This window comes from Passer domesticus, chromosome 6 (assembly GCF_036417665.1).
Source record: "Passer domesticus isolate bPasDom1 chromosome 6, bPasDom1.hap1, whole genome shotgun sequence".
Lineage (NCBI taxonomy): Eukaryota > Metazoa > Chordata > Aves > Passeriformes > Passeridae > Passer > Passer domesticus.
Genome location: NC_087479.1, coordinates 72,766,365 through 72,785,117, shown reverse-complemented (window position 1 = coordinate 72,785,117; position 18,753 = coordinate 72,766,365). Strand labels below are relative to the sequence as shown.

General features: G+C 47.6%; 2 protein-coding genes and 1 long non-coding RNA gene across 3 annotated transcripts in view; 1 reads left to right on the top strand and 2 right to left on the bottom strand.

The window, feature by feature from the left end:
- The window catches only part of LOC135304013 (zinc finger and SCAN domain-containing protein 2-like), a 291,747-nt gene that overhangs the window by 86,398 nt on the left and 186,596 nt on the right, over positions 1 to 18,753 (top strand). The gene's annotated exons all lie outside the window — the stretch shown is intronic.
- On the bottom strand, positions 762 to 9,597 carry LOC135304010 (uncharacterized). Its single transcript, XR_010365445.1, has 3 exons — positions 9,118 to 9,597; positions 8,657 to 8,791; positions 762 to 7,133 (listed from the first exon to the last, which is right to left on the bottom strand). It is a non-coding gene; the product is annotated as an uncharacterized LOC135304010 (long non-coding RNA).
- LOC135301977 (serine/threonine-protein kinase PAK 1-like) lies at positions 9,722 to 16,874 on the bottom strand. Its single transcript, XM_064422557.1, has 5 exons — positions 16,642 to 16,874; positions 13,834 to 13,897; positions 11,619 to 11,728; positions 10,673 to 10,790; positions 9,722 to 9,838 (listed from the first exon to the last, which is right to left on the bottom strand). The coding sequence occupies exons 2-5, from the start codon at positions 13,852 to 13,854 to the stop codon at positions 9,722 to 9,724; spliced, it is 366 nt and encodes a 121-aa protein (XP_064278627.1). The 5' UTR covers positions 13,855 to 13,897; positions 16,642 to 16,874.

Sequence of the window (18,753 nt, the reverse complement as noted above, 5' to 3'; positions counted from 1 at the left end):
CCCTCCTACCCCAATTGGCCCCAGACACTTGATGTAATCCCCTCACTCCTCTCCTGAGGATTCCCTATTTGTGGATGCATTGTTTGCATCCACCCCATGACTTGTATGTGTACAAAACCCCTTGGGGGCAGTACAGCTAGGGGCTTCTCATCCTGTTCTCTTCACCTGGACTAAGGTGTTCCTTGCAGAACCTGAAGACAGAACGCCTCCTCCTTTCTCCTGTGCCTCGTCCCTCTCGTGGCTTGTGTCTGACACTGGAGAGCAACTGGCACTAAAGGCTCTGCCTCTGGTAAATCCCCATAGCGAGGCAGTTCCCGACTCCTGCCATAGTGCCGGAGTTCTAAGAGCTAGCCCAGGTTCCAGCACTCACTTCACTAATGTACCGAATGCCCCTTCTTCAGAGCCTGCTCTGGTGCTCTGCCAGCTCACACAGCAGAGTGTGATTCACATACTGCAGCCCAGAGTTAGGTTGTTGCAACATTGAAATGGGTGTGCTTGGCAGGATGGCTGGGCATAAATCACTACAGAACTAAAGCAAATGTGTGCACAGTCCCAGGCTGGACTTGAATAGACACAGGAATTGTGGAAAGATGAGGACAAGATAGCAGAAAACAATGGAAAAACCAGCTGAAAAGGAGGACATGCTGACATGATCCGTCCTAAGGACGTGATTCGTGGAGGTTCTTTTTCACTGATCTCAGGGTGCAAAAACTGACACGACGACACGACAAGGGGATTTGCAGTAAAATCAAAATACATATACTTTTATTAAATAGCCATAGCAAAGATGTGTTAGAGAGAAGGGGAAAGAAGAAAGGGAAAAGAATAAGGAAAAGAAAAAGAAGAGAGGGAGGGCAAGGAGGTATATAGCCACCAGACGTGCGGATGACAAAGTCCCTGGAAGTCCGGTCGACGAAGAGGCCTGTCTTCCTCACGTCAGGGGAGATCTCAAAGGTATCAGTCAGGTCTAACCTTCTTTATAGTCCTTTTGAAATGGGGGAAGGGGACCCATTTCAAAATAGTCTATGGATAAAGGGTACAAGGAGTCCATCAGTAGTCCATCAGGAACAGGTGTCGTCAGCAGCAGATGTCTTAGGCAGGAACCATTGTCTTCTCGGTCCAGTGGTCGCTTGCAAAACTTGCTCCGGTCCCCACGCATACCTTCCCTCACCCTACGGTGGGGATTTCAGTCTTAGTCCTTTTGGGAAAAGAGGGGAGCTTTTCCATGTAGGGGTCGCACGTCTCAGTCCTTGAGGGGAGAACCTTCTCCCATCTCAGTCCATCTGTCACGGTGGTTGATGTACGGTGAATGGAGGGTCCTTTTGTGGTGACCTCCAGGAAGGTCATTCCAGAGAGAAAGTCCGGCCAAGTCAGAAGGGTGGAGAAATTCCAGCCCTAGCATTGCTAGGTGATGCAGGCGAAGGAGAGTACACTGCCCCTTCTTGGGTGCAGTGTTCCATGAGTTGAGCAAACACACCCGTAGGCAATAATCTGGCTTGGTGGACCAGAGAGACCTGGATTTTCAGAACAGGATCTTTCCCTCTCCCCGGTGGTCTTGGCTTTCATGACGATCGAGAGGCAAAAAATGAGGGAAGTTTCGGACAGACTCTCACACGACCCCGTGACTCACGATTGTCTTGAAAGGATCTTCATCAGCAGGTCTTCAAGTCTCCTTCACGCTGGTAGCATACCTCAGAAAATAGGGACAGTATGACAGAGGGAGAGGAAAAGAGGAAAAAAAAAGATAAGAAGAAATAAAAGAAGAGCAAAAAAGAGAAGCAATTAGCAAAACAAAATCAAAACAATTTTTTAGCAAATAATTAAATAATAATTGAAAATGATCAAAATAATAATTGGAACAAAATCACAAATTATTATCTTAAATAATTGAAAAATCACAAATGGTAATCAAATAATCAAAATAAAATCATAAATGGTCAAAAGTAAAAGTAATAATAAAATGAATATAAATTTAACAAAGTCACAAAATGGAAGATAAAAAGTTATTTCAAAACACATCTACTGATTCATAATCGTCTTGTGTCAATTGTCTTGGGGACATCCATAGTAAAAAGGACATCGGCCAAATTGTGTGCATTAATTATGGACGTCAGTCTTGTTAACCGTTTCATCATTCTCCAATTCATGACAAACAAGATTGCTGACAAAACAAAACCAATCGAAACCAGGATCAAAAGGACAACAATAGGATGACACATGGTGTTCAGGACACTTGTGGCAGTTGGTGACCACCCAAAAAGAGTATCCCACCACTTGTGCTCGGCATCTCTCTTTACTCTTTCCCATGACACGGTGTATTTGTTTTACATTGTGATGAACAGTTACTAGGGTCTTCTGCCCATCTTTCTTGATCTTTCCCAGAATCTCAGCCAAGTCTTGGTGGAGCAGCAACTGCTTTACCAAAGTGAGGTTCATCCCAATTGGAGTAGGTATCAATTTGTGAATCAGGGTGTAATTAGATTGCAAAAGTTGGTGAGAGGTAACTGGAGCTACATAAGAGAAATCACATCCTACAATTCTGGTAAAATTACAAGCACAGAAATTTGAATGATTCTTAGTATCCACTACTACATTTTCTACAAATACAAGATCACAGGCAGTTCTAAAGCACGCACATCCATTGCCTATGTATATGAGAACTGTTTCAGAAGTCTCGTTAGGATGTATTTCAAAGTGACAGATATTCTGCTCTGTGTCCACACAGATGTCCTGGGCTATGATTCCATTGCTTTCACAGATGAACCCTTGTTGTTCACGGACAATACAAGATTCCAGATTGACAGTTTGCCATTTGTTGTTAATCTGGCGGGCCCATTCCTTATGCTCCGAAGGATAGAGGATAGCTCCGTCATGATTTATCCCTAATGCTATAATAGGAAAAACCAAATGTACTGAAGCACTACGTATGGTTAACACAAAAGCTGTGGCCGTGTTTGAAATGGGGTTATAAGTGAAATTCACCAAATTCCACCAGGATTGGAATTCTCTTTCAAAGTCAGTAGCACTGTCCCAGATTATTTTTCAAATTTCAGTGGGAAAAGTGCCTTCTTCACCTTCTTTTATAATTGAGGCAGCAACTGACTGCATCCACAATTGAGCCTGAATACAGCTGAGAGCCAAAGAAACATTATTTTGTGTGGCATTGAGTGCATCAATCACCAATTTGTGGTCGTTTACATTTACCTTTTCCCAATTTGGTAGTATGTTTGATAGCAGTCACTGATGTGTTAAGGATGATTGCAGTGGTTGCTGTAATTTGGTCAGATTTTCACTCATAGCGGCCAATTTGTTCAAGTTTACTTAATTTACATGTTAAGTGTAATATTATCACTTTGTGTTACCATAAAGGGAAAGGAAAACAATATATTTGTTGTATAATGCTAGTGTTATCATGGTTTCTCAGGTCTTCATGTCCCATGGAGTTCTTCTGTAAAAAATAAGCACAACAGAATCTGCCACGAAGAGGCAGAAAGAGTTAGAACAATGGGATTGTCAGAGAGGTTTTTAACACCAGTGGTACTTCCCCTACAATAGGGGGTGGTCCACCAAAAACAGGTTGTCCAGGGTAATGTGCTGGGTTCTTGAAATCATCTGGTCTGTGTAGTGAAGGAATTATGCTTGGAGCTGTCAGGCAAAAAGCAGTGATTTTAGGACACCCATTTGCCCCCCATCTATCGTAAGGGGTGTGAGAAGTCCATTCAACCCCTTCACCTTTTGCCCAATCCTGTGCACTTTTGACTGTAAAGTGAGAAACATTATCAGATTGAATTTCTTGTGGGGTTAGGAAAATTCCAAACCATCCCTGTATTGCTTTAACAGTATTATTTCCTGTAGCTCTTTTAAAAGCATTGGCCTGAAACAACACAAATACAAGTGCGGCATAGGACTTGATGTTAATACTGACAAGAAAATAATTCTGTCCCTTACACTGGAAAATACTACAAATGGTTAACAGTTCCTCTACCTGAGCACTGCCTTCTCCCTCTCTGTTAGCAGAAGTGGGGAAGAAAGGAGGGGTTGCTTTAATCACAGAGGCAAGCTTGTTTTGGCTGCTACCCAAGCTCTCAGTTTCTTGTATTGCTAAGTTTTTTTTCTACTCCTGTGAGAGTTAAGCCAACCACAGACAAACCTCTTTCCCAGGTAGAGTATCTTCTCTCAGCATCTTTGAAACCATGGGAATAAAAACCAATGGGCCTTGTTGAACCCTCGGGACCCCGCTGCCCAATGTGTACTGATAACCCTGAGGAGGCAAATCCCCACTCTACCTGAAAGGGATCTGTAGGATGGATAGGGTCCAGTGCTTGGTGAGCTGTTGCTTCAAAAATCAGCGATTGCAGTGCTTTCTCTTGAGAAAGACTCCAATCCCATTTTATCCCTTTTCTCGGCAAGTCATAAGAGGGAACAAATGGGTTATTCTGGTTACTAAGAAGTTTATCTGGTGTTTCTATAGGGGACATAGCTGCTATGGGTTTTTGAGGGAAAATTGCTATAGGTTTAAGTGTTTCTGTAAACCTTTGAATTAAAGAGGTCATAATTTTAGACTTTACAGGTGATTGCATTGGTGACTCATAGCTTGTAGCTGGTTTTCTTTCATGCATTATTTGCAAGCAGGCAGCTTTGTGAATGTTTTCCAGGAGTTGGTTAGGGGTACCAGCTATGGTTAAAAGGTTTCCCCTTTCCGAGGGGTTAAGCCCCTCTGTCCAATAAGCTATATGCTGAATTAGGGACCATGGGATGCGTCTGTCTCCCGTTGGTAAGAACACTCCATGTCTCCAGTACCCACCGGCTTCTTGTTCTGACAAATGTGTTTGAACTTTCCCAGTGAGAGATTTTGTTTCAGTTTTGTGGGAGAGAAGCCCATACTGCTTTGCAAGTTTTGTTAATTCAGTAGCAGTGTATGGGATTTCTTTAGTGATTATATGTGGGTCAAAATCCTCATCATTAATATAGTTGCATTCTGTTTTAATTTGAGGTTTCATGCTATTGCAACAACAGTGTTCCCCAAAATTTTTCATCAGAACTAATTCTTTTTGGGGGTAATTTTGATTAAGGTGAGACGTTTCCTTCTCCTCTCTTTCTTTTGAGGAATCAAAGTTCTGTGAATTTTTAACATGTACCTCTCTCAAGGCAGCCCGTAATAAATTATTTTCATTTCTTTCTTCATCTAATTGTTTTTGCAAAACTCCAACTAAGTTTTGAAGGGAGTCTATTATAGCATTTTCCTCACTTCTTCGCTTAAAGCGAGTTTCTATGGCTGCTGTGAGGCAGGCTCCCAAAACTGAGCAGAGGATGGTTTTATCTTTACCAAGTTTAAATTTTGTTTCATGCTGCAAGAACATATTCTATCAACAACATTTTCTAAATTAAACCAATTGCTCTTTGCCCAGGCCTCTCCGCCTGGTGAAGGTTTTGCATTGTGTTTAGCAAGTAGTGTGTAAAATTCAGTTTTTGCCTTGGCACCAAAATCTTCATTCATCTTGTGAAGGGACTAGGGACCACAACAGGGAGGTGTTTTCAGTTACACAATCACACACTGTGTTTTCCCTTCACTCAACTTTTTCCCTGGGTGGCTGAAGAGACAGAGTCAATCTGGGAGGCCCTGCTTAGTTTCTTCAAGGTGTCTCTTCCTTCCCAGACAGTTAAACACTCACACACAGTTGAAGAGACAGAGTCAATCTGGGAGGCCCTGCTTAGTTTCTTCAAGGTGTCTCTTCCTTCCCAGACAGTTAAACACACTCTTACAACAGAAACAGGGTTTTTTTTGTTGGTTTTTTTTTTTCCTTTTGCACCAAGAGATCTTTTGTGATATTCTGGAGACAGAACCCTCAAAAAGAGTTTGGAGAATGCGTTTTCCGCCTTGGTTTGTGCAGTATGCGGGAAATTCGAATCACAGCCCTTGCTTTCTAAATCCCTTCAACCCCTTGCGGGAAACTTGACAGTTTAGGTGCGGCTGCCGTGAAACGTCCTTCCCCTGTTACAAACTACACGTAACCTGCAGACTCCTCCGTCCCCAGAACCCAAGATCCGTGACCCAAGATCCAATTTATGACACGATCCGTCCTAAGGACGTGATTCGTGTAGGTTCTTTTTCACTGATCTCAGGGTGCAAAAACTGACACGACAAGGGGATTTGCAGTAAAATCAAAATACATATACTTTTATTAAATAGCCATAGCAAAGATGCGTTAGAGAGAAGGGGAATGAAGAAAGGAAAAAGAGTAAGGAAAAGCAAAAGAAGAGAGGGAGGGCAAGGAGGTATATAGCTACCAGATGTGCAGATGACAAAGTCCCTGGAAGTCCGGTTGACGAAGAGGCCTGTCGTCCTCACGTCAGGGGAGATCTCAAAGGTATCAGTCAGGTCTAACCTTCTTTATAGTCCTTTTGAAATGGGGGAAGGGGACCCATTTCAAAATACTCTATTGATAAAGGGTACAAGGAGTCCATCAGTAGTCCATCAGGAACAGGTGTCGTCAGCAGCAGATGTCGTAGGCAGGAACCATTGTCTTCTCGGTCCAGTGGTCGCTTGCAAAACTTGCTCCGGTCCCCACGCATACCTTCCCTCACCCTACGGTGGGGATTTCAGTCTTAGTCCTTTTGGGAAAAGAGGGGAGCTTTTCCATGTAGGGGTCGCACGTCTCAGTCCTTGAGGGGAGAACCTTCTCCCATCTCAGTCCATCTGTCACGGTGGTTGATGTACGGTGAATGGAGGGTCCTTTTGTGGTGACCTCCGGGAAGGTCATTCCAGAGAGAAAGTCCAGCCAAGTCAGAAGGGTGGAGAAATAACAGCACTAGCGTTGCTAGGTGATGCAGGCGAAGGAGAGCACACTGCCCCTTCTTGGGTGCAGTGTTCCATGAGTTGAGCAAACACACCCGTAGGCAATAATCTGGCTTGGTGGACCAGACAGACCTGGATTTTCAGAACGGGATCTTTCCCTTTCCCCGGTGGTCTTGGCTTTCATGACGATCGAGAGGCAAAAAATGAGGGAAGTTTCGGACAGACTCTCACACCTTGTCATCTCCTTTGCTTCTTGCATTCCCTTGCTGCAGGGATGGCAGCAATCAGGCTGTCAGAAGAGGCTTAAGAGAGGCTCCGCTGATTGCAGAAATGGATGCTGCCCAAAGGGAAAAAGAAACAAAAGAAACCAAATTAAAAGAGACAAAGGAAAAAGGAACCATTTTTCCAAACTGAGTTCCTAACAGGGTTGAGCTGGATTCCTCCAGCACCCAGAAATACACAGACATGGGACTGAGGGCACCAGCAGCACGTCTGCCTTCATGTCCACCATGCTGCTGTCACAGGCAAACACGGCCCAGAACTGCACTAGTCCATTCCTCATGGTGTCGTCACTTGCTGGGATTTTTGTCCTGCTATCACTGTGGGATTGCTGCTTGCTGTCCTAAGGATTTATTCCTTTCAGGAAAGTCAACAGACTTATTCAAGCTCCTCTTTTCTACAGACATGGGCTCTTTGAGTGTCCAAGAGAGATGTGGGGTATAAGGCATTCCTCAAGAGACTCCCAAGAGCTCTGAAAAATGTTGATCCCACGTGTTGATCTCAGGAAAGCTGGACATGCAGGTTTTCAGCAGCAAGCCAGGAGCAAGGACACAAGCATCAGGGTGCAGATGTGCTCAGCTCTGGTTTGCAGGAAGAGCAGTGTCTGCCTCAGCACGCCCCACTCCCTCCTGTGCTGGCTGGCATCTTCCTTCACAGCAGGCACAGCCAAGGAAGTGGCCTGGTCACCAGCTCCTTGTCTGCCACCAAACCTGGCAGCAAAGCCACAGCCATTCTCATCTACTTGATGGGGCAAGGCAGCACATGGGGCTGGCACAAATCCTGCACAGCTGTGCCTGTTTGGCTGGCAGAAACCTCCAAGGGTGGGCCAGGCGGGACAAGCTGGGTGCTCTCGGATGCTCACAGTGAGCTCCACCCCAGCTCCCCCATTCCCACAGACCAATCTAAAACCTCTTGGCAGGGACTGCTTTCATTGTGTTCCTCAAGCCCCATCCCCAGCATTGCAATACTTCAGTTCCTTTGCTACCAGGCAAACCTGAATACAGCACCTGAGAGCAAAAGAGGGACACAGAAATGACCAGAAGGTGGGAGCTCTCCTCTGAGGAAGGGCTGGGAGCCTTGTGCCTGTTTATCCTGGAGAAGAGCAAGCCCCAAGGAGACTTTTCAATATTTTCAGGGACTTCTAGGAAAGTTGGGGACATTTCTTTTAGCAGGGCCAATTGCAAGAGGACAAGGGGGAACGGCTTTAAGCTAAAAGACACTCAATTCAGATTGGCTCTGAGGAAGAAACTGTTTGTGAGGAGAGTGCTGGAACACTGGCACAGGCTGCCCAGAGAGCTGGGAGGAGCCCCAACCCAGCAACATTCAAGCTCCGCTTGCATGGCCCTCTGAACAACCTGATCTACTTGAAGATGTCCTTGCCAGTGGCTGGAGTTCTGGGCTAGATGACCTTCACTGGGCCCTTCTAACCTCAAGCAGTCAAGATCCTACTTGGTTTTCATTGGAAAAGCACCCAGAGTGGAGATTACTCTGTGGGGGGCCCATCTGATTCCCTGGAGTTTGGCCAAGGAGCAAACCCTGGCAGGGAACAGCTGTTTGGCCCGCAGCCGCTTTGCCTTGTACCTGCAGAAGTTCCTTGGCAGAGCCTCGCCTGTCCACATCCATCTGCAGGCAGCAGCCCAGAAATTCACACAAGCCAGGGGGTAGCCTGGGCTTTTGCAGATTTGGAACCCCTTGCTTGCCTATCAGGTAGCTGGCCTGAGGCAAAAGGAAACATGAGACTCTATGTGATTCTTCCATATCCTTCAGGGCTCACCTAGACCCCATCTTTAAAACTCCACTCTGCAGTGGCAATTTCTTGCCCAGCAGATGCTTAGAGATGAGCCTTCTCTCCCAAAGGAAAAAAGGCCCCAGTGCAGCCCCAGCTATTCCAGCACCAGGTCTTGCCTTGACGGCTGATGTGAGCCCCAGAGACCTTTTTTGAAGTGGCCCTTGCTGGAAGCACTTCAAGCTGTGGGAATGGGATTTTCTCTAATGGACTGAGAGCAGAAGGACACGACTATCTGAGCACATTTCCACCTTACCTTGACACTGGTCTCCTGCATATAAGGAGCCTCTCCTGTGGCCATTTCTATTCCCGCAATGCCAAGGGACCAGGTGTCCACTTTGGGGCCGTAAGGCTCTCTTCTCACCACCTCGGGTGCCATCCAGTAAGTGGTCCCGACCATCGACCTCCGTTTCCTGTGCCCAGGGCTGAGCACAGCACAGAGGCCAAAATCAGCTGAGGAGGAAAACAAACACTGCTTCAAGTAGGAAACCAAGGAAAAGGGCTTCTCACTCTCAGTCCCAGAACGCAGTGCTTAATGGAGCTGGAAAAGCAGCTGGGCTCTCCTTCCTCAGGGCTGCAGCCAAGGACATGGGCAATTGTACAGGTAACAACCCGCCCAGGATTCCCACAAAACCTTGGCTTTTCCTCATTGCCCTGAACGTTTACACTGTAACTCCCTCCCTTTGGAAGGAACACCCACAAACCAAAGTTACTCTGGATACCTGGTTGCTCTCTAGACCACTCAGCACCTTCCAGCTGCGGCCTGGGCTTGCACAGCGCTCCCTGCACTCTCAGCAGCCACTGCTGGCACCCGGCACCTCTCCAAAGCAGCCCCACACCGCCTCCCGCAGCGCCGCGCCTCAGCAGGAATACCCACCCAGCCTGACGGAGCCATCCCAGCCCAGAAGGATGTTGTCACTTTTGATGTCTCTGTGGATCACCTGCTCGGCATGAAGGAAAGCCAGGCCTTGCAGGCACTGCCAGGGGAAAAAGAAACAGGAGGCCAAAAGTTACCCTGATCTGATTTCATCACATGCAAAAGGAGGCTGCTCCTGAAGATTCACAGATCTCCAAGGAGCAGTGAGTGCTAGCAGGAGGAAGAGCTTGCTGCTGCAGCACTAGGAGAGCAGGATCTTTCCAAGGGAAGGCATATTAGCTTTGGAGGGGGAAGCATCAGTCAGTCGTTGCTCCAGACTGTCCCCTGCAAAGCCAGTCAGAATGAGCGCTGCTGCAGCGGATGCGCTCTCCCCGTCCGGACGACAAACAATGGTTTGCCAAAAGAGGAAAACGTCCCTGCCTTGGATACCAAGGGGATCACTGTCGGTCGGGAGACTGGAGGACAAGGGTTCTACGGCTGCCTCGACAGCAGACTTGGAAGTAGCTCTTTTGTCAGTTTTCAGCAGCAAGCACCATGCTGGGTGCCATGCCATCCTTTGGAGTGGAGACCTGTGACAGATGAGTCTCTCTTTGGCTTGGCCTCTGGTTTAAAACTCTCACAGCAGCACCTTTGCACTTACAGGCAAAGAAGGCAGTGCAGAAAGGCTCTGGGCAAAGGCTTGGGGAGGCAAAGTGCAGAACAGAAAATAAAAAGGAAAAAGAGACAGAGAGTTCAATGATGGTGGATAAGAGTGAAGAACAGAGTACAGGAAGGGCAGGGACACTGGCAGGCAGTTCAGTCCAGATGCTCTTTCTTCTCTGAAGCAGAAGAGCAACACAGAAAGAAAGCTCTGAACATGGAATCACTCCCTTTGCAGTGCTTTCAAAGGACTAGCCTTGTCCAAGCCATCCCAAGCACAAGCAGGACCCCTTACCTCCCGACACACTGTTGCTATGTGTCCTACAGCCATCCTTCTCACGGTGACCACATCAGCTAAGGAGCCTCCATCCATATATTCCAACACCAGCAGGACAGCCTCATCCACAAGGTAGCTGCAAGAGGAAAGCAACAGCATGGAGCTGAACGTGCACAGCTAAATTGCTGTGGGGAAGAAAAGACTACAGCTGAGTTTTGTTTCCAGGTCACTGGTAAATGAAGATGGAATCAAATGAAGACACACTCCACCTAGGCTAGCCAGTGCCTGCCATCTGTGCCACCTAAAGGAGGAAGGCACATCCATGGAAAAGGAGACGGCTTAGGTGGCAAGCAGTGGGAAAAGGAGGTTCAGTGAGGAAAAAGATAAATCTGGAAGTGGACACATCCCAGCAGCTGCTTCATCATCTTCAGACACAAATTGCACCATTCCCTCCAGCAGCAAGGAGACACAGTTTTCACAGCTTTTACTAAAGGCAAGTGGTTGTGCAGCACTGCCAACACCCTTTGGAAAACCTTGCAGAAAGGACAGTCACAAACAGGAAAATAATTTCAGACCTGGCAAATTATGTGTCTCCTAGCCTAGTCTTTTGGCATGCAAGGCTATGGAAAATAGTGGGAACAGCACAAGGTGCATAACCTCTGGCATGTTTTCTCCTCCAACACTTAGGAAAAAATCATGCCCCAAACCAGCAAAACCACATGCAGCAAGTGAACATACAGGCTGCTGGCTTAGTAAGAGAGCCAGGTTTCTGAGAGCAATCTTCAAGCTGTTTATGTAAGGAAGCATTCATGGGGACAGAATGCAAACTCCTCCCATGCCTGGTGCAGGAGTGGATTGATGTTCATTGAAAGATCCATTTTCTGCCAGTGGCTAAAGAGCTTTTAAATCTTTGCCTTGCAAGTATGGAAATGAACGTTCCCAAAAAATCACCAGAACTACTTACCTTTTTAAGTAGCTGACAATATTGGCGTTCTTATTTTCTCTCATGAGCAGGATTTCTTTTAATACTCCCTCACAGCCCTGGTGCTGGAGATAAAGTTCCTTTACAGCCACCTACAATGACATTCAAAAGCTCTTAGGGACAGACATGACCAGAGCCTCTTTGTCTGGCACTCATGGGCCTGGATGCCTTGTCACCTCGGAAAAAAGGGACTCTAAACCATCAACCACAAAGCGCTAACACCACCCTCTGCACCTGCAGGCTTCTCAAACAGACTTTATTTAGCACTACTATTATCATTTACACACGCTTTGGAAGCCAAAAGTAATTTTTCTCCTGTGAAGAGATGGCTGCCAATTCAATTGTGTGCCAGAGTAAACACATAAAACATGATGGGGAAAATGCTGTCAAAAAAGAACTGCAAAGTGACTCAAGGTAAAGTTACAATCCCAGCACATCCTCACTTCTTCAGTTTGGCTTTTGCAACTTTGAAGAACAATCTTTAGACTTGAAATTATTGAATGGGTTTAAAAATGAATACCTCTTTCTGTGGTACACTATGGATGTGCCCCAAGTTCTAAGCACAGGGCTTGGGGCTTTTGGACGCCTCCGAGACCTCCCTCCAAGTGCAGTTTCTGAGCACAGCTCTGCAGCTGGATAAGGAACTACCTTCTCTAATTCCTTACTATTAAGGAAGATGGAATGTATTTCCTGAGAGTCAAAAAGGAGAATTCAGGACTTGGAACTTCTAGCCCCAAAGAGCAGCAAGACTCTCCAAGACACCACCATGCCTGTTCAGAACAGAGAGCATCTCTCTAGTGGAACACAGGATCAACACAAGGTTGTATTATTTAAGGCTCTTCATCAACTTCTTCTCATTCATCTGTGCACGTGTCTCTCTGTGTCTCTGTGTGTGTAGGTGTGTGTGTATGTGAACTAGGTTCCCTAGGACTGAAAGGCAAAACTGTGCTCCAGACAAGATCTCTCTTTCTGAAGGGCTTGCATTGTATTTTCCAACTGAATCACGTGATAGAAAACAAAATATCTGTGTCTGATCCTGGGCTTAAGAGGAATTGGGCTGGAATGATGGCTCTTGCCATCAGCTAATCTATGCATATTTATCCAGTAAGTCCAAGCTAGCGTGTCCTCTGAAAGACACCACGGCCATCCTTGCATTCATTCAGGTAGGTAGGAAGGACAAAGTCTGTCCCAAATGCATTTTGCAGCCTGCCTCTAGACAGACTGCTTCTGCAGAACAGCCTCTGCAGCAAAGACAGGCGGCCCAAAGCTCTGGCCACAGATCACATCACAGGGAAAGCACTCAAGAGCTGCAAGATCTGCATGGGCACTCACCGCTTGTCCTGTGGCAGTGTCGAAGGCCTTATAAACAGCTCCAAAGCCCCTAGAATCAGAACAGTGGCAAGAACAGAGAAGTTGTTCAGTGCTGAGGAGCAAAAGGCAGCCCAGGCAGGAGCTCTGTGCTGCCTGCAGTGTCTCTAAAACACTGGGCTTTGTCTACTCTTCAGCCAAGGGCACAGCAGCCCAGCAGCCCTCTGCCATGCAGAGTGTCCAAGAGAAAAGCTGGCTCCCACAGGAAGAAAAAGGGCTGCTAGAATTCTCCAATACACACACTAACTTATGCATGTGGGGGGTTTTCTTTGCCTTTTTCTTCTTGTATCTCTGCCTGTGACGTGCCTTTCCAGGCAATGAAACACACAGTGCTGCTGGGCCTTCTCACTGCTCTCCTTTCATCCTACCTGCCAAACTCAGGCAATGCCACACAGCCTTTCTTATTTTCCTGACCACTGAATATTGTTTCCAGAAAAATACTACTAAGAAATGCTACTGAGAGCTGTTATCTGACAGCTGTCTGGTGGGAAACAACACACAAAACCTGCTCTCTCAGCTTTTCCTTCCTTCATGAGTGTGGCCATATTACTTTGAATCATACAAAACCATGTCTCCTGGGAAAATAGGCAAACTGGTGCCCCATCTTGGAGGGACAGGAGGGCTTCCAGGTCCTGCTCCTTGAGGCAGCCAAGACATTGTCAGCATCCAGTCATCTTTGATGATGCCTTGTACTGCCTCAGTAGTGAGACAGGGACAATCTGGAGCCAGGCTCTGAAGATGCTTGCAGCTTGCCTGACTTCCCACATGCTATTGCACCACCAAAATTCCTGGCCTGTGGTTCTGTAGAAATAAGTGTGGCTGCACTCACCCACTGCCAAGATGTTCCCATCCAGTGTACTTCTTTTCTGGATCTTCCACACTCACCACACACCCTGAAAGAAACAAAATGCAAGAAGCAAAGTTCAAAACAGAGAGATTGAGCTTGCAGGAGATCTGAAACCCAGCTCCACTCTCTGGGGCTCTGAGCAATTTGTGGTCTTTTGGCTAACGATAACATCAACAAGAACAACAACAACAGCAGCCCCAGCAAAACAGGCAGCTCTGCACAGAGTCTGATTCTCCCACACTCCTTTCCAGGGTTGCCTTGAGGGGAAACTAAGCCCATGGAAAAACCATCAGAGCAGACAGAAATCAGAAGACAAACAGGCACCAAGGCAAGCGGCTGTCATCTACAAATGGGAAGGAGGGCTGAAAAATCAGGAGCCTTCATTTTCTTGGGAAGAAACACTCTCTTGGGAGATTCAGCACAAGATTACATACTTCCAAAGATTCAGTGCACCCTGGGATCTGGGATGAATTTTTATCAACATCTGCTTTTTGCAGAGCAGAAAGAATATTGCAAAGTGAATTCCAGGAGAGGAGGGGATGTTCCCTTCCTCTCAGCAGTTTGCCTAAAGAATGCCTTGACATTTTCAGAGAACAGCAGCTCATGCTACATCCAAGAACAATGACTCTAAGAATTAGAACACTTTTCATTTAGGAGCAGGCTAAGTTCTGAAGACCACTTTGCCCGTTCCTCATTTAGTGAAGAACTACAAGTGCTGGTCTTCAGCCTGGGCTGCAGCAGCCACGGGCACTGGACTTGGCCCCTTGAACAGCACCCACGTGCCCCATCTTCCCAAAGGGCACAGCCCAGACGGGGCACAAGGACAGCGCCGGTCCTCAGGCGCTGCCGTGACACAGACACCTGCACAAAGGAGATGCTGATCGTCTCACCAGCCCAGGCAAAGCTGCAGCAACGGGGCAGCAGCTGCAACCCCACAGCTGAGGAAGGCTCCAGCCCCTGCAGGCACAGCAGCTGTCAGTGGCAGGGCAGGTATGACAAAAAGCTTGGCAAAGCCTACGAACGGCCACTGACAGCCACTGTCAAGAAGCCAGAGGCACACCCAGCTCTGTTACAAGCTGTTGACCCCACTCAAGACAGAACATGGTTGTCTTTCTCTTCAGACCCACGGAGGAGTCAATCAATCCACCTTTTGTCCCAACAGCTGATGGCAGACACTGAGTAAACTGGGCTCTGCTCTGTGCCTGACCCGTCAGTCCCTGACAGCACTGCACTGGCAGCCCTTACTAGTTGTAAGAAGCAACTCAGCTCTACTGCAGAGTCACCAAGGCCTTGGTGTGCTTTCCTCCAGTGCAGGAATCTGTGCAGGGATTGAGGCCAATGCTTAGTATTCCAAGAGTGTTTATCAGCTGGGCATTAGCAGTGACAAAGTGCCTGGTACTGCAGGAACATGCAGCAGAGGGGCTGCAGGCTTCCTCCCGAGAATTGCCTGCAGGGCACTTCTATCTGGAAATGCCACATGGATGTGTCTCTTTGATGCATCTTCCTAGGCATACAACTAAAATATCAAACAGGGATTGTCAAAAAAAGTGTGGTGGTTTTCTTCTTTTGGGGCACTTTGAAAACAACTCTTCCTATCTGATACCTCGGGATTGTTCTAAGAATGTAACATTTTAGCTTTTAGGGCACATTGAAAAGACCTCTTCCTCTCTTATTTGTGCTATCATTTGATGTTCTCATCCAGAAGGTCAGGCTAACCAATATGTAGAATTCTTATCAAACCCAAACTGTAGAAGGAACAGTAGAAGTACTAACAGTCATAAAAACAACACCAGCATTAAACCAGCCCCACAGACAATCAAGTTCTGGGAAGTATTTTGTCTCCAATGGCTGGTGACAGGTCAGGAGTCTAAAAGGAATCTAGGAAGCCAAATGTTCTCATCAGTTTGGCCAGACTAGCACACACACCTTCACGGAGGCATTGGCTGGGTTGCAGCCTTCTGCTGCTTGCAAAACAATCCCTGCTCTTGTCTTCACTGCACAGGGAAGCTCAGGCAAAGCCCACCCACTCCCAGCTGCCCTCAAAGGCAAAAGGAATGCCCCAAAGTGCTGCCTGGCTGCCCCCAAGCACAACACTGGCTTCTGTAGAGATCCACAATATCTGTCTTGTTGCCATGATAATTTAGGGAAAAAGCCTATGCTAGGATTTTTCCTGTCCTGAAGAGCTGAGGGCCTCAGGAAAGAAATGTAAACAATGGCTATCTGCTGCTGTGGAATGCCACGGGTGCATCTTCCATTAGTTCATGTAGATTGTTTTCAATCAGTGACCAATCACAGCCACCTGTGCCAAGGCTGTGAGCAGTCACAGGTTTTTGTTATTGATTCCTATTCTATTCTTGTCTTTGTAGCCTTCTGATCTTCTTCTCTCTGTTCTTTTAGTATAGTTGTAATGTAGTATTTTAGTATAATATATAACATAATAAATCAGCCTTCTGATCAAAATGGAGTCAAGCCTCGTGTCCTCGCACCAGGGATCTCAGTCTAAGCAAGAACTGGTGACCCCTGGACGTGTGAAACTGATGGTCACCCCAAGAGTGACCATGGAATCTAGCCTGGAGCTGAAGAAACGAGACCCTGAAGATGGGCAGAGTTCACAGCCAAGGCAAACAGGAGAACCTGTTGGACTTTCCTGGAGATTGTGTCCAGAGACCGCAGAGCAGCAGAGCTGCACAGCTGGATCCACAAGGACACTGTCTAAAGGTACTGTTATTTTTTCCCTTCCTGAAGATCCTGCCATTCGCAAAAGGTGGGAGGAAAGTTGGAAAAATGTACCTTCGGAAGCTCAGGTTCCGTTTACTGCGTCAGAGGAGAAAGTTATTAAACACTGGTGCAGATGGGGACGCAGGGACAGAATTCCTCAATGTGTGTTGGAGAGACGGTGTTATGAGTTCTTCAGATGGGCAAAATTTCATAGATTTATTACAAATGTCGTAGACTCCCTTGATTTAGGTTTTTGGGAGTTCATGGACGCTCTTTTTAGGTGGACAATAGTCCAGCGTGTTTCATCCCCAATGATGCATGCAGTGCACACACTGATTTATGGCGTTATCTTGAAATGGGGATGGGCTGCGGGGGACATCATGGCTCGGGAGCGCAGTCGCGTTCTGTCCCCGCCAGCTTCGGCATGAGAGAAGCCTCTCAAAGAAGACGAACCGCGAGTTTGCATTCCCCCCGCACTGCCCACAGCTGAGCAAAAGTTTTTCTCCGCTCCCTTGGAGCAAAGAGATCTACCTTCCCCCCCCGCTCCTTCTCTTGGGGGGGATGAAAAACCGAGCCCGCCGCTCTCCGGGCCGGCCCCGCCCGCTTCGCCGCGAAATTCTCCGCTTCCCCCACGCCGGGAGGGAGCGGATCCGGCTCCGCCTCAGCCAGCCCCGCGGGAGGCGCCGGACCCCGCGGCTCCGCCTCAGCCGGCTCCGCCCGCGGCCCCGCAGCCGCCCGGGCCAGCTCCGCCGGCTCTGATGACTGCGCCTGCGCCGCGGCACCCGGAACCGCCTCCCGCCGATCCGCCCGTGTTGCCAGGCAGCGCGATCAACAACAGTGATTCCCCGGCTGTGCTGCTGTTCCCGGGAGCTGCAGGAGCTGCCTCCGTGCCTTCTTTCTCTGCATCCCAGCCGGCAACGGAATTCGCAACGGTGCAGGTGGCGCCTGCGCGGGCCGACCCCGCACCGAGCCCGCCGCCCCCGCCTGTCCCGCCGCTCCCTGCCGATCCAATTGCAGTGCAAGAGCTTGCTGAGAATAGTGCTGAGCCCACGAGACCGCCTCAAAAGTCGACACTAGCGCCCGTGCTGCCTGCACCACCCACCCCAGTTGTCCCGCAGGTTTCCGAAACTCCATCATTCACATCAAACCCTGCGAAAAGCCTGTCCTTCCGTAAAAAAAGCATAACCCTCCAGCTGACTGCAGGAGCCGTTCGGCTGGCTGTGTTCAAAATCAATATAGTTTTTAAATCACTTCGCGTATAGTCGAGAGCTTCTCCCTAGAAGTTAAAGTGCCTGCCTTCCCCCGAGCGCCCCTGCGGCGTGGGGGAGTTGGCTCCTGTAACATCTACCTCTAGTTCCCAACCCAGTAGAGATAAAAGTAGTGCCAAAAAGCAAAAAGCAGAAAAAATAACATTTACCTTACAAAAACAAGAGACACAGAGCAAAGCAAGCACTGCTCGCTTGCTCTGGAGACAAGAAACCCTCAAATCTAAAATAACAATTCCTGAGAAAACTTCTCTTCTCCAGCTGCCAGTGTGCACCAGTGCTTCTAAAAAAAAAACATTTCGTCATTTCTACTCTCAAAACACTAGCAGCATAGTCCTACCAAGTTCTGAGCGTGCAGAGCCCGCCTCACAAGCTAGTTCTAAGCCGTTTAACTCATTTCCTTGGGCCGGGGCCATCGCCCCGTCCAGTGCTGAGTTCAAAAACTTTGCTTTCCCCACAAGAACCTAGGCCACCATTCTGTGAGCCAAGTCTGAGTTCTCTGGTCCACCCACCAGGACCAGAGCCACCCAAGGGTCCTAGAGACACTCTGCTGCTGCTACTCTTCTTCTAATGAAAAAAAAAAATAATAATAATAAAGAAAAGTGGAAAGAGCTAGCAGCTCAAAAGCATTGAAAAGCCAAAAATTAGCCTCAGCCCAAGCGGTTCAATGAAGGGCTGTGGCCAGGGCATTCCAGAAATTTTCTCTGAATTGTTTCATGACTGTCAATGAATTGTTTGCTAATTCTTGTTTTCTTTAGCAGTTCTTTGTTTCAGAATTCTGCAAGCCTGTTTCAGGACCAAAGGGGACTTCCAGAGATGTCAAAAAAGAACATCTTCAGTCCATGGACTCTGTCCTGAAATTCAGCTGCTTGGACTTGAAACAATGAACTTTCCTTGCATGAGTTTTTGCATTTTCTTA